Source organism: Austrofundulus limnaeus, unplaced genomic scaffold (genome assembly GCF_001266775.1).
Source record: "Austrofundulus limnaeus strain Quisiro unplaced genomic scaffold, Austrofundulus_limnaeus-1.0 Scaffold2401, whole genome shotgun sequence".
Lineage (NCBI taxonomy): Eukaryota > Metazoa > Chordata > Actinopteri > Cyprinodontiformes > Rivulidae > Austrofundulus > Austrofundulus limnaeus.
The window spans coordinates 5425-16595 of NW_013954803.1; the positions used below are offsets into that span (position 1 = coordinate 5425).

The 11171-nt window shown below is 44.3% G+C and overlaps 4 protein-coding genes across 4 annotated transcripts; 1 reads left to right on the top strand and 3 right to left on the bottom strand.

The window, feature by feature from the left end:
* Positions 1-2: 2 nt before the first annotated feature.
* Positions 3-1231, bottom strand: LOC106510929 (uncharacterized; the record flags this gene model as incomplete). Its single annotated transcript, XM_013999664.1, has 1 exon — positions 3-1231. A coding segment is annotated over exon 1 (1224 nt), but the record flags the coding sequence as incomplete, so codon positions are not given.
* LOC106510933 (uncharacterized) lies at positions 1212-3214 on the bottom strand. The gene has a single exon (XM_013999667.1). The coding sequence runs from the start codon at positions 3093-3095 to the stop codon at positions 1236-1238; it is 1860 nt and encodes a 619-aa protein (XP_013855121.1). The 5' UTR covers positions 3096-3214; the 3' UTR covers positions 1212-1235.
* A 431-nt stretch (positions 3215-3645) lies between these two features.
* LOC106510934 (tRNA:m(4)X modification enzyme TRM13 homolog) lies at positions 3646-5634 on the bottom strand (the record flags this gene model as incomplete). Its single annotated transcript, XM_013999668.1, is given in 4 exon segments — positions 3646-3712; positions 4149-4198; positions 4506-4670; positions 4975-5634. Coding segments are annotated over 3 exon segments (222 nt in total), but the record flags the coding sequence as incomplete, so codon positions are not given.
* Positions 5095-5258, top strand: LOC106510935 (electromotor neuron-associated protein 1; the record flags this gene model as incomplete). Its single annotated transcript, XM_013999670.1, is given in 1 exon segment — positions 5095-5258. A coding segment is annotated over 1 exon segment (139 nt), but the record flags the coding sequence as incomplete, so codon positions are not given.
* Positions 5635-11171: the final 5537 nt, after the last annotated feature.

Genomic DNA, 11171 nt, shown 5'->3' on the forward strand with positions numbered 1-11171 from the left:
ACCAAGAGCACCACATCGCCTGCCATGAAGTTTCTTCTAGGCTTCAGCCACTTCTGTCGCTCCTGCAGAAGTGGAAGATACTCGCGTGTCCAACGAGCCCAGAATAAGTCCGCGAGATACTGGACTTGTTTCCACCTTCTTCTGGTGTAGACATCATCTTCGCTGAAGACACCTGGAGGCAGAGTTGGTTGAGCCTTCAGAAGCAGCAAATGGTTTGGGGTTAAAGGCTCTATGTCATTGACATCATCTGAAACGCTTGTGAGCGGCCTGCCGTTAATTATGCTCTCGACTTCACACATTACTGTATGTAGACCGTCATCGTTCACTGACTGATCTTTCAGCAGGGAATTGAGGATTCTTCGTGCAGTYCYAATTTGCCTTTCCCAAACCCCACCRTGATGAGAGGCAGCTGGGCTGTTGAATATCCACTTTATCCCCTTTGGTTGCAGGACTCTCTCAATTCTTTCATTATCCAACTGTTGAATGGCTTTCCTTAGCTCTCGTTCAGCCBCCACAAAATTTGTGCCATTGTCTGACCTCATGGTGGTGACTTGACCTCTCCTACATACAAAACGGCGAATGGCGTTTATGCAGGAGTCTGTGTCAAGGCTGTCGGCAACTTCAATGTGCACAGCTCGGAGAGTAAGGCACGTGAACATTACCCCATATCTCTTAACAGTACCCCGGCCCCGTTTAACCTCAAACGGGCCGAAGTAATCAACACCAGTYTTCGTGAAAGGAGGTTGGTCTGGGAGYAGGCGATCTTTAGGTAAGCTTGCCATCTTTTGCTCACCAACCTTGCCATTCATCCGACGGCACACCGTGCATTGACCGATGATCTTCCTGATCGCAGAATTGGCTTGTGGAATCCAATATTTCTGTCTTACTTGTGCCAACACATAARTGCGTCCACAGTGGCCTGTTCTTTGATGTACGTCCCTCAAGATCAAAGTYGCAACTTTGCTATGTTTAGAAAGAATCACTGGGTGTTTGGTACTTTCTGGCATAGCAGACTTGTTAAGTCTTCCACCTACTTTCAAGGTGTCATCTTGAAGAGTCGGGTCAAGTTTATACAGCACACTGTTGCGACTGAGTTGGCTTCCATTCCTCAGGACCTTGATTTCTTCCTCAAAGTGCTGTCTTTGACTGAACTGTATTATTTCTGCTTCAGCAGCGTCCAGATCATCCAAGGTGAGTATCGTCTTTTCAGTTTGAAATTTCTTCATATGTTGTTCTTACTTTTTTCTTTGTTTTTCAGGGTCAAGTTCGGTCTGGCTAATTGTTCTTAATGCCCTTTTGCATTCTTCTTTACGCTCCCTCAGAGCATCCTTTACCTTTACAATCCAAGCCACGGATCGTTTCAATTTGCTCCAATCAGAGTGATAAGCAAGTAGCTGGTTCATTGGTGCCATACTTTCTTCAACTTTGACCATGTGAACAGCGACTGTGTTCTTGACCTCCGGGTCATCTTCTAGGCTTTCCTTCTTTCGCACAGGCTGTTCTGGCCAATCCTTTTCATTCAGCAGAAAGTCTGGTCCACTTATCCATATTCCTCCTTCGACCAAACTCTTTGCCTTCAGGCCTCTGCTGGCTTGATCTGCAGGATTCTCATTTGTTCRMACATACATCCATTGTGAGGGTTTGGTTGCTTCTCGGATCATCGAAACTCTGTTAGCAACAAACGTTTTAAAACGTGCCGTGTCACTGTCGATGTATCTAAGCACCGTAGTYCTGTCTGTCCAAAAAACAGATTGTCGCAGTGGTATTTGCAATTCTTCGTGCAACATCTTGTCGACCTTCACTGCGACAACCGCCGCGGTCAACTCAAGCCTAGGGATTGTGACTTTCTTCAGTGGGGACACTCTTGATTTTCCCATAAGGAAAGCACAGTGTTTCTCGCCATGTTCATTCTCRAGCAGTAGATAAGACACAGTGRCGTAAGCGTATTCTGAGGAATCTGAAAAATGATGCAACTGCGCTGAGGTAGTGCATCCGAAGTTGGTGGGTTTCAAACATCTACTCACATGGAAGTTGGAGAGGTAGGTGATATCTTCGAGCCATCTGCTCCACTTTTCAGCATGCTTTCCATCAATGTTTTCATCCCAGTCAAGATGTTCCTTARAGAGATCTTTCAACAAAAGTTTAGCAGGCAAGATAACCAGCGCCAGAAAGCCAAGAGGATCGTAGATGGAGTTGACGATTGATAAGATACCTCTTCTGGTCACTGGCTTGTCTTGTAGCTCTATTTTGTACAGGAAAGTATCCGATTCCGTGTCCCACTGCACACCAAGAGTTCTTTCRACTGGTAGAGTGTCGTGTCGTAAATCCAGGTCTCTGACTTCAGTGGCTCTGTGCTCTGCAGGGATTGACGTTAGCACCTTTCTGCTGTTGCTCATCCACTTTGTTAAAGTGAACCCTCCACTGCTACACAAAGCTTGAAGTTCCTTGACTAGTCTCACTGCATCGTTTTCTGTGGCTACACTTTTCAGGCAGTCGTCTACGRAGAAATGGCGCAGGACTGTCTGAACTGCGTCCGGAGATGCAGTGTCCCTGTGATCCTCCGCAGTTCTTCTCAGTGCATATGAGGCCACACTTGGAGAAGAAGTGGCTCCAAAAAGGTGCACTGTCATTCGGAATTCCTCCATAGGCTCGTCTAATCTGCCYTTGGGCCACCAAAGAAAGCGGAGTAAATCTGCATCATGTTCTGGCACCTTAACTTGATAGAACATTGACTCAATGTCTGCCATTATTGCTACAGGCTCCTCCCGAAATCTGAGGAGGACACCAACCAACGTGTTGGTCAYATCAGGCCCCTGGAGCAACTCACTATTCAGACACCGATCCTGGTAGGAGGATGTGCAGTCAAATACCACCCGAAGCTTCTTCTTTTTTGGGTGGTAGACTCCATGGTGCGGTATATAGAACACCCTGTTGTCCTCTCGAGTCAGTTGATTTGTTGGAACCCGGACTGCGTAGCCCTTGGTAATGATTGCTTTCATGAAGTTCTTGTAATCTTCAAAGAACTCAGGACTCTTCCTGAACTTCCTTTCCAAAGACGCAATGCGTTGTTCTGCCACACTACGATTATTAGGCATCTGGAGCTTCTCATTTCGAAGTGGCAATCCGACACAATAATGCCCATCCTCAAAAACTGTTGTCTTTTRCACAGACCGCAAAAATACTGGTTGTTGGACAAGCTGCAAAGGTGGTACAACGAACTAGAGGGATGCAGAGTGCCACTACATAAAGTCAAAAAACTGTGTTGCTTCCACCGCATCTAACTACTGCCTTACGCACGTTTAAGGTCAGATTGCAGTTAGATGCGGTGGAAGCAACACAGTTTTTTGACTTTATGTAGTGGCACTCTGCGTCCCTCTAGTTCGTTGTACCACCTTTGCAGCTTGTCCAACAACCAGTATTTGAATCACGCAATCTGTACCGAGCCTTTTCATTTTCTGTAAATGTATMTTTTGAGTTCTTTAAGTAAACATCGTAAAAGAAGACTTGGTTTCAGTCGCGTGATTCAAATACTGGTTGTTGGACAAGCTGCAAAGGTGGTACAACAAACTAGAGGGACACAGAGTGCCACTACATGAATGAATGAATGAATGAATGAATGAATGAATGAATGAATGAACGACTCACAGCTCGGGGTTTTTCTCTGGAGTTACATTTCTTCAGATGTTTCTCCAGTTTGTCTTCAGTCACTGTGCTGAAACAGAAACAACATGATCACAAATAAACGTGTAAATCCAGCTGAACTCAGTTATTGAGAGGGTTTAGTGTTTAATGGTGAAAGACTGAGGTTGCTGTGAAACACCACTGAAAGTGCACAAGTTCAACAGGTAAACCCATGTATTTATACATACCCAGTGTGTTTACTCTAAACAGATTTGTGTTAACATTCCTTTAATTGTAGATGAGAATTTACATAAATATCAAGCTATAAATGTGCCTTTAGAGTTTAACCTGTGTTTACCTGGTTGACCTGTGACCAGAAGAGCTCAGCTGCACTATGTGCACCAACACTAGTGATTCATTTCTAACTACACAACTGTTGATTACACTAATTCATCCTGTATCAATTACTACAGATGATCAATGACTACAATCAGCTGATCAGAGACCTGATGGATGGTTTGACTCACTGTTTGGGGTCCAGAGGACAGGGGATCCTCTTGGTTCCGCCCACTTCCTCCTGAAACAGGAAACGCATCACAGCTGATCAATGGTTCTAATCAGTGATCAGATGCTGAAGGTGTTTCATTGTGAAACGGATCAGGACCATCTGAGACCAAATACTTTCCTGCAGAAAAGTATTTTTAAAGATTTAACTGAAAATTAAACTTTATTTAATTCATAAAAACAACATGTATAAACAGTCAAATAAAAAGAGAATCTAAAACAGATCAAAAAGCTCTGGAGCCAACAGCAGCTCCCCTGAAACCACCCGGACCAGGACCCTGCTGGACCTCTGTCCCCGTGCTTCGAGCGCGTGACCTCACCATGGTCGCGTGCTCGCCACAGAACCGTTTCCCTTTGCCAACGATCATRTTACAGAATCGGTTCTTTCTCTGCACGAAGAAGCCGCACCTGCCGGGGGCCGCCATGTTGGACACCGAGAGGCGTTCAGGTGCTGCCAGAACTGTGGGATTTAACGGACTGCTTCACTGCCAACAGGAAAAACACAAATAAAAATCCGTACTAGAGTGAAAACATGATGTTTAATTAAACTTCACACGAGGGTAGAACTAAGAAGTAATCAGATTTTTCTTGTTTTACTGCAGAAACAGTTTATAAATCTGAGCTTTTAACATTTAAATTTAATGTATTTGTTATTAAAGTATAAGTCTTACGAGTAAAACACTCGGCATTTTTTCAATCAAATTCCACTTATTTATAAATGTTTTTTATTTGTCTTAAACGTTATTTAGTTTTTTTGTTCTTGTGGTTTTGTTTTCTCCTGAAGATCACCTGAACACTTCACCCTCTGCTCTGATTGGTCCACAACTCGGTCCTCTTTCTTTGATTGGTTGTTCCAATGTGTCAATCACCCTCTGGCGTCTGTCGGGCGGAGCCAGCGTGACCGTGCGTATGACGTCACCAGTGAGCGGCCGGAATGATGGCGGCAGCGCGGGGCGGCGGTCCCGGTTCCTCTCGGCCCGCAGCGGCGGCGGACCACTCGGTGCTGGTGGTGGTGGGAGCGCTGCGGTCCCCCGGGCTGCTGGAACACATTCTGCGGCAGGTAGAAACAGGTGAGCGCGCTGTGGAGGGCAGGAGAACCGAGCTGCAGGACGGGAAGTCCGCGGGCCCTTCACAATAAAAGCCTTGAGCTGCTGGTGTTGTGACCGACGTGGTGACTCGCTTTATTTCACGTCGCTGTGAAGTTTGAGTTAGRTGTGAAGAGTTGGTGCTCTCACATCTGAAGAACTGTTAACCCTTCAACGGAACTACTTCCGGTTTGAAAAGACAAAACATRTAACTTCTTATTTCTGTGACCGGAAACAGAACCTGGAGAACCGTGTCTCCGAACTGGACTTCGGTCCGGTCCAGCCCCGTGTTTATGTGCAGCTAAACTTAACTTTTCATATCAACCTTTATTTTGAAAAACAATCCAACCGGATGTTGAAAGTTCGGGTTCGGTCCAGAACCAGGCAATCATTGGTTGAATCTTACAGAGCAGTTTGATTCAGTGGTTCTGGTCCAGTTTCTCTATTAAAACCCTAGACACATGTTCACAGTCAGAACCAGAACCAGAACCCGGTCCAACAACAGAAGGTCCCGTGCTGTGATTTATCTGAGGTAGAACTCAGAACATGAAGGTTCTCCGGTCTGGACAGAACCTCCAACACATGGACCAGGGTTCTGAACTGGTTCTGTGTGAGCTGCTACATGCTAACCTTTAGCCTTTAGCCTTTAGCTCGGTGGCAGCTGCTACTGGTGGCGGCCATCTTGAACTGAGTTCTGCTGGTCTTTAACATCATCAGGTCCAGGAGCTGAACCCTGACAAGGTCCAGTTAGTCCACTCACTGAGACACTCTGAAGACTGTCCACAGCTGAGGACAGGTCTGAGGACAGGTCCAGTCTGACNTCAGACTGCTTGGGTATGTTTCCGGCATGAACAGGTATGCTGCTGTGAGTAAACACTTTGGGCAACTCGACGTACATACTGTCCTCCAGCCCACACACCTTGAGCTCTGATAGAACCATACTGTCCATGAACTTCTGTTTTTCTGGTGCATCTTGACCCATGGTGCTGAGYCGTATTCTGGTTGGTTTCCCTTTCACATTCAATTTCTTTTMTAGGTCTTCTGTGCAGAATGTTGCCGTGCTTCCCGGGTCTAGAAAGGCGTACGTTTCCACATARTGGTCACTATTCTTCGACTTGACTTTCACCGGTACTATCCACAGCACACAATCAGCTTCTCCGGCCCCTGTGAGGGCGCAAGACTCCTGTGTGATGGGAACCTCAGCAGCTGGCACCTCTTCARCAGTAGCGCCATCATTCTTTCTTGGTGAGGCGGAACTGTCATCRTTTTGTTTGTGCAGAATYTCAGGGTGCTTAAATCCACATTCTTTGCACTCTAATTTTCGTTTACAGGATTTACTGAGATGACCAGGGATCAAACAACTAAAACATAGACCCTTTGATTTCAGGAATTCCACTCGTTCTTGATGAGACTGTAATTTGATCTTACTGCATGAAGCAAGAGCGTGTGACTGCTGACAGTACAGACAGGGTTTATCAAAGGCGTTCACCACTTTTCCACTGCTAGCAGGCTTGACCTTGGCAGTTCTTTCTTGAGACTCTTTGGCTTCAGGAACAACATTGGTTGCAAAACTGCTTCCACGAAACTCCTTTTTCACGGCCTGCTTTCCTTTTTGGTTCATCTTTGCAGCTATGGGTGAGCGGCTATCAGATATGTCACCAAAGAGAGGATCGATTGCTATCTGAGCTTGGCGGTCTATGAAGTTCACTAAATCAGTAAATCTGGCCCTGTGACCACGTTGTTCTTTGAGATTGAAAGCTTCTGTTCGCCAACGTTCTTTCATTTTATAGGGCAGTTTGGATATCAACATGCGCAGATTGGTAGGATTATCCATCTCTTCTAAGAACTCAATATCTTCCATAGAGTTACGACATCCTATCAGGAACATTGCGTAAGCATTTAAAGCTTTCCCATCATCTGCCTTCACTTGTGGCCATTTGAGAGCTTTCTCCATGTACGCACTGGCGATTAGAAGTTCATCTCCATAATGCTTATGCAGAAGTCGCTTAGCTTCTTTGTAGCCCTTGCTTGGTGTCATGTGAGCGCAACTACGAACGAGCTCTTGGGGCTCACCATTTGTAAYCTGTTCCAAGAAGTATAGTTTATCTTGGTCATTGTCTGTTTTCTGCTCTATGGCATGTTCAAATGCTCTCATGAATGACTTGAACTGCAGTGTATCACCTTTGAACACAGCAATGTCCTTTGTAGGTAGCTGKGAAAGCTGTTGTTGCTTTACTAGCAATTCAGTTATTGCGTTCTGCTTCTGCATGACTGACACAATGTCATTCCCTGTTTGTGTTCTAGGAGTTTGGTTTGAGACTGTCGYTAATTGTTGTGGCATTTGTMTGCGCTGCACTTGTCTTGYTGCTTGAACATTCATTGTAGCATGTTGCGGTAGCGACATGCTAACTCTTTCCTTTTTTATGTTCCTACTTATTGATTTTTGCACTGACACGATGCTACCTCTGTCATCTTCCAATGTTTCATACTCTTTAAGCACTTGTATTCTTGCTTGGCTTTCAGCTAATGCTGTCTCCAGTTCTAATTCTTCCTTTTTAGCTTTAATTCTAATTTCTTGYAATTCAAGCTCCTGTCTTTTCTTCAGCGCTTCTTGTCGTTTCATTAAAGCGGCATGCTCTGCTTCCTGACGGGCACGTATGGACGATACACGTGAGTCGTTGGAAGTGTTACTTACATGAGAGTGTGCCTTAGCAACATTACTGGCCCATATCTGTGAAACACTGTCACTAGGCAAAACAGCATCTTCTTCGTCTGTCARTTGTTCAGTAGGATCATCTAAGAGCAAGTTTTCCCCCTCTGTGGAATCATGCACTCCTGTCAGCCATCTTTTAGTTTCTTTCATGAAGCCTGTTATCTGATCCATTTTAGGTTCGTACCAATTATTTTGGTCGTGAATTTTTTCCTCTTCAGACAGCAGACTGCAAACTTCCAAATTGAGCCTATTAAACTCGTTTAGAGACTGTGCAAAATCGCTCTCCATCTTAAGCTGAACACTTTCCACATTTTGAGCATCACACTTCAATGTCTCTATCTCTTTAATTTGGCTGGTTAGAGTGGCTAACGTTCGTCTTCTCAATCTTATGAACTGTTGTAATCTCTCTTCCAAGCCCTTCTCAGTTAGCTTGCGCTCTCTCCCCTGTTCCAATTTATCCTCGCCACGCGTGTCAGCATCTCCTTCAGCCATCTTATATTCGRGGAGTAAATGTGCAGTAAGCAGGCACAAAGTTTAAAGCACTTACTTCAAAGATGCCTTTCTTGTWTAACTTTAATGTTCGTCGGAGCTCCTTCATTTATCCGTATGACGTCTTTTCTTCACAATATTCAAAGATGAAGAAGCCTTTTTGTTACCTTTTTCAGTCTCTTTTTCTCTCAGCGAGACACGAGCTTCTTTTCTTCACAGCCGCGTTGTCCAGGCATTACAAACCAGGAGGCTCCATTAGCTAGTTTTTTGACTTTWTGTAGTGGCARTCTGCGTCCCTCTAGTTCGTTGTACCACCTTTGCAGCTTGTCCAACAACCAGTATTTGAATCACYCGACTGAAACCAAGTCTTCTTTTAGGATGTTTACTTAAAGAACTCAAAAAATACATTTACAGAAAATGAAAAGGCTCGGTACAGATCGGTCAAAAAACTGTGTTGCTTCCACCGCATCTAACTGCAATCTGACCTTAAACGTGCGTAAAGCAGTAGTACTAAGGTTACGTATTACGTAGTGGAAGCCAAAATTCCTTTCACAATAAAAGCATCCTTTTTAAATTATCTAAGTTATACATTCTAGAAAATATACTCATCATGAACTGAATTCTCCATTAACTGGCTCTTACACATCTGGTTACTCATTGTTTGGGTTTGGTTATATTTTGCAAAATATTTGTCAGTGATTGTGGCCATCAGGGACGTTGCTGTGATGTGATTTTTTGGTTAGCTGGTCCCCTGCATTTTTTTGGAAATGCCCAGTCACTTATCAATAAACAAAACAGAAGGCCTCAGAGGTAAATAAGATAAAACCATGGTTAAATGTGTTGAGACTAAATACGATGACCGTGAGTCTGCAAAAACATTAGCGCGTATTTGCAGTTTCACGTACGGATCTTTTTAGTTTACACATGTGGGGTATTTCAGATCTGACCTTATTTGCCCACATGTTATTGCAAAACAGTCTAAAGCACTCTAGTGAGGTTGGGGGGGGTCTACCCTCCTTCCTGCGTTGCGCTGCACGCGTTTCGTACATCGGCTTATCTCACAAAATTCCATTTTGCCACATCTTCGATGCTGTTTCAGGTTGCCTCAGCCATTTCCAGGTTTTTTATCTCCCGCTGAGACTTATCTGGGTGGCTGGTGGGGATCTGTTTCAGCACCACGACCCGGGTTCGCTCGTGCTCGCTGGTTCTCACCTGGAGGCACAGAAGGGAGTGGGATTACCCGGCTCGGGGGTGCACGTGAGACCGTGTGTGAGGTGATGATGTCATCAGTTCTCCCAAACAGGATTTTAAGTTACTTCCATAATTACATAATGGGACAACTGCGAACCTGTTTTCACAGGCAGTTTCCTGGAAGCCAGTCTACTGTATTACATTGCTATACTGAATGAGCTAATGCTAAATGTAGCAGAAATGAGTGCAGTTTGTATACAGAATATGACATCTGGTTTCCCCTGGCTTTGTTCAGAGAACAGAGGCTTTGTTATTTATAAATGACAGAGAACTGATGTGTTAGAGTTTTATTGTTTCTTAAACTAAAATTATAATCATTATCAGTTTCACACACGGAAATGTCTGTCTGACAGAGTGTTTTTGACTTATTTCTAATTTTTTTTTCTCTCTGTGTTTTTGTGATTCTATTTTTTTCACAGGGACAATGCTGTTTCTCATGGGGGGGTGATGCTCCATTTCCACCTGGACCGACTGGTACTGCGCGCCACCTCGCGCTAGCCATTTCCACCTGGCGTTTTCCTGGGGGTCCTTTCGAGGGATGACCATTCGTTCCAGCATCATCACATTCACCTTGGGCAGGCCGTATTTCACGGCTGCTATCTTTCTGGGCGAGGGTTCTACAACGCTACACCTTCGGCCCTTACTGTTCAGTTGTGGTTTCTGATCACACACACACCCTGCCTTATTTGACATAATGAGAACAGAACAGTTTTACACAGTGTGTGAATGCTTTTGCCACACTGTTTTACATTCTTTCCGCCTCCATGAAACTTCGATTTGTCCCATCTGCTATACCAAACTAATTTGTGCATTTCTGACTGGCTTATTATTGTGAATTTTTAAATAACCCACCAGTTTAATTGCAATGCATTTATGTCCTCACGAAGCCTGGGTTGATATTTGGCTCCCCCTCCTGGGAATAAAACATGAGAGTACATGATTTTTAAACATTTAGTCTTCTCTAGATGTTTTGGGGTTAATTTTTTTCTTTTATGCTTTGTTCTCTTATTTTCTTTTATGTTTTTCTAGAGTTTTGTCCTCTGTGCAGCTCTCTGGTAAAGTTAGATGCCTGTCAGCTGAGACTCTGTGAGACTCATCCATCGACAGGCATTTTTTGATGATTTGTTTCTTTCTGCGGTTGTGGTAATCCCAGGTGGGGGTGTTCCATTACCTCGAGCCTGGTACCCACGAAGACGTATTTGAGGGAGTATTAGCCCGTCTGGGTTTTACCTGTTGAGGTCTGGGGAGCTGGGGAAGTGCTGTCCAAATGGCGTCTGTCATTCACAGAGGACTAGTTCTAGGCTTAATTTAGGGTTTAGCTTAGGTGTGACAAGAGGAGGGTGGAGCTTTACCTTTAGTTTAATTTATTTAGACTTTAGGTTTTAGCTTTTGTTTGTTATTTTTTGTTACACATTTGTTTTTTTTGTTTTCTTTGCACAAGCCAGCTT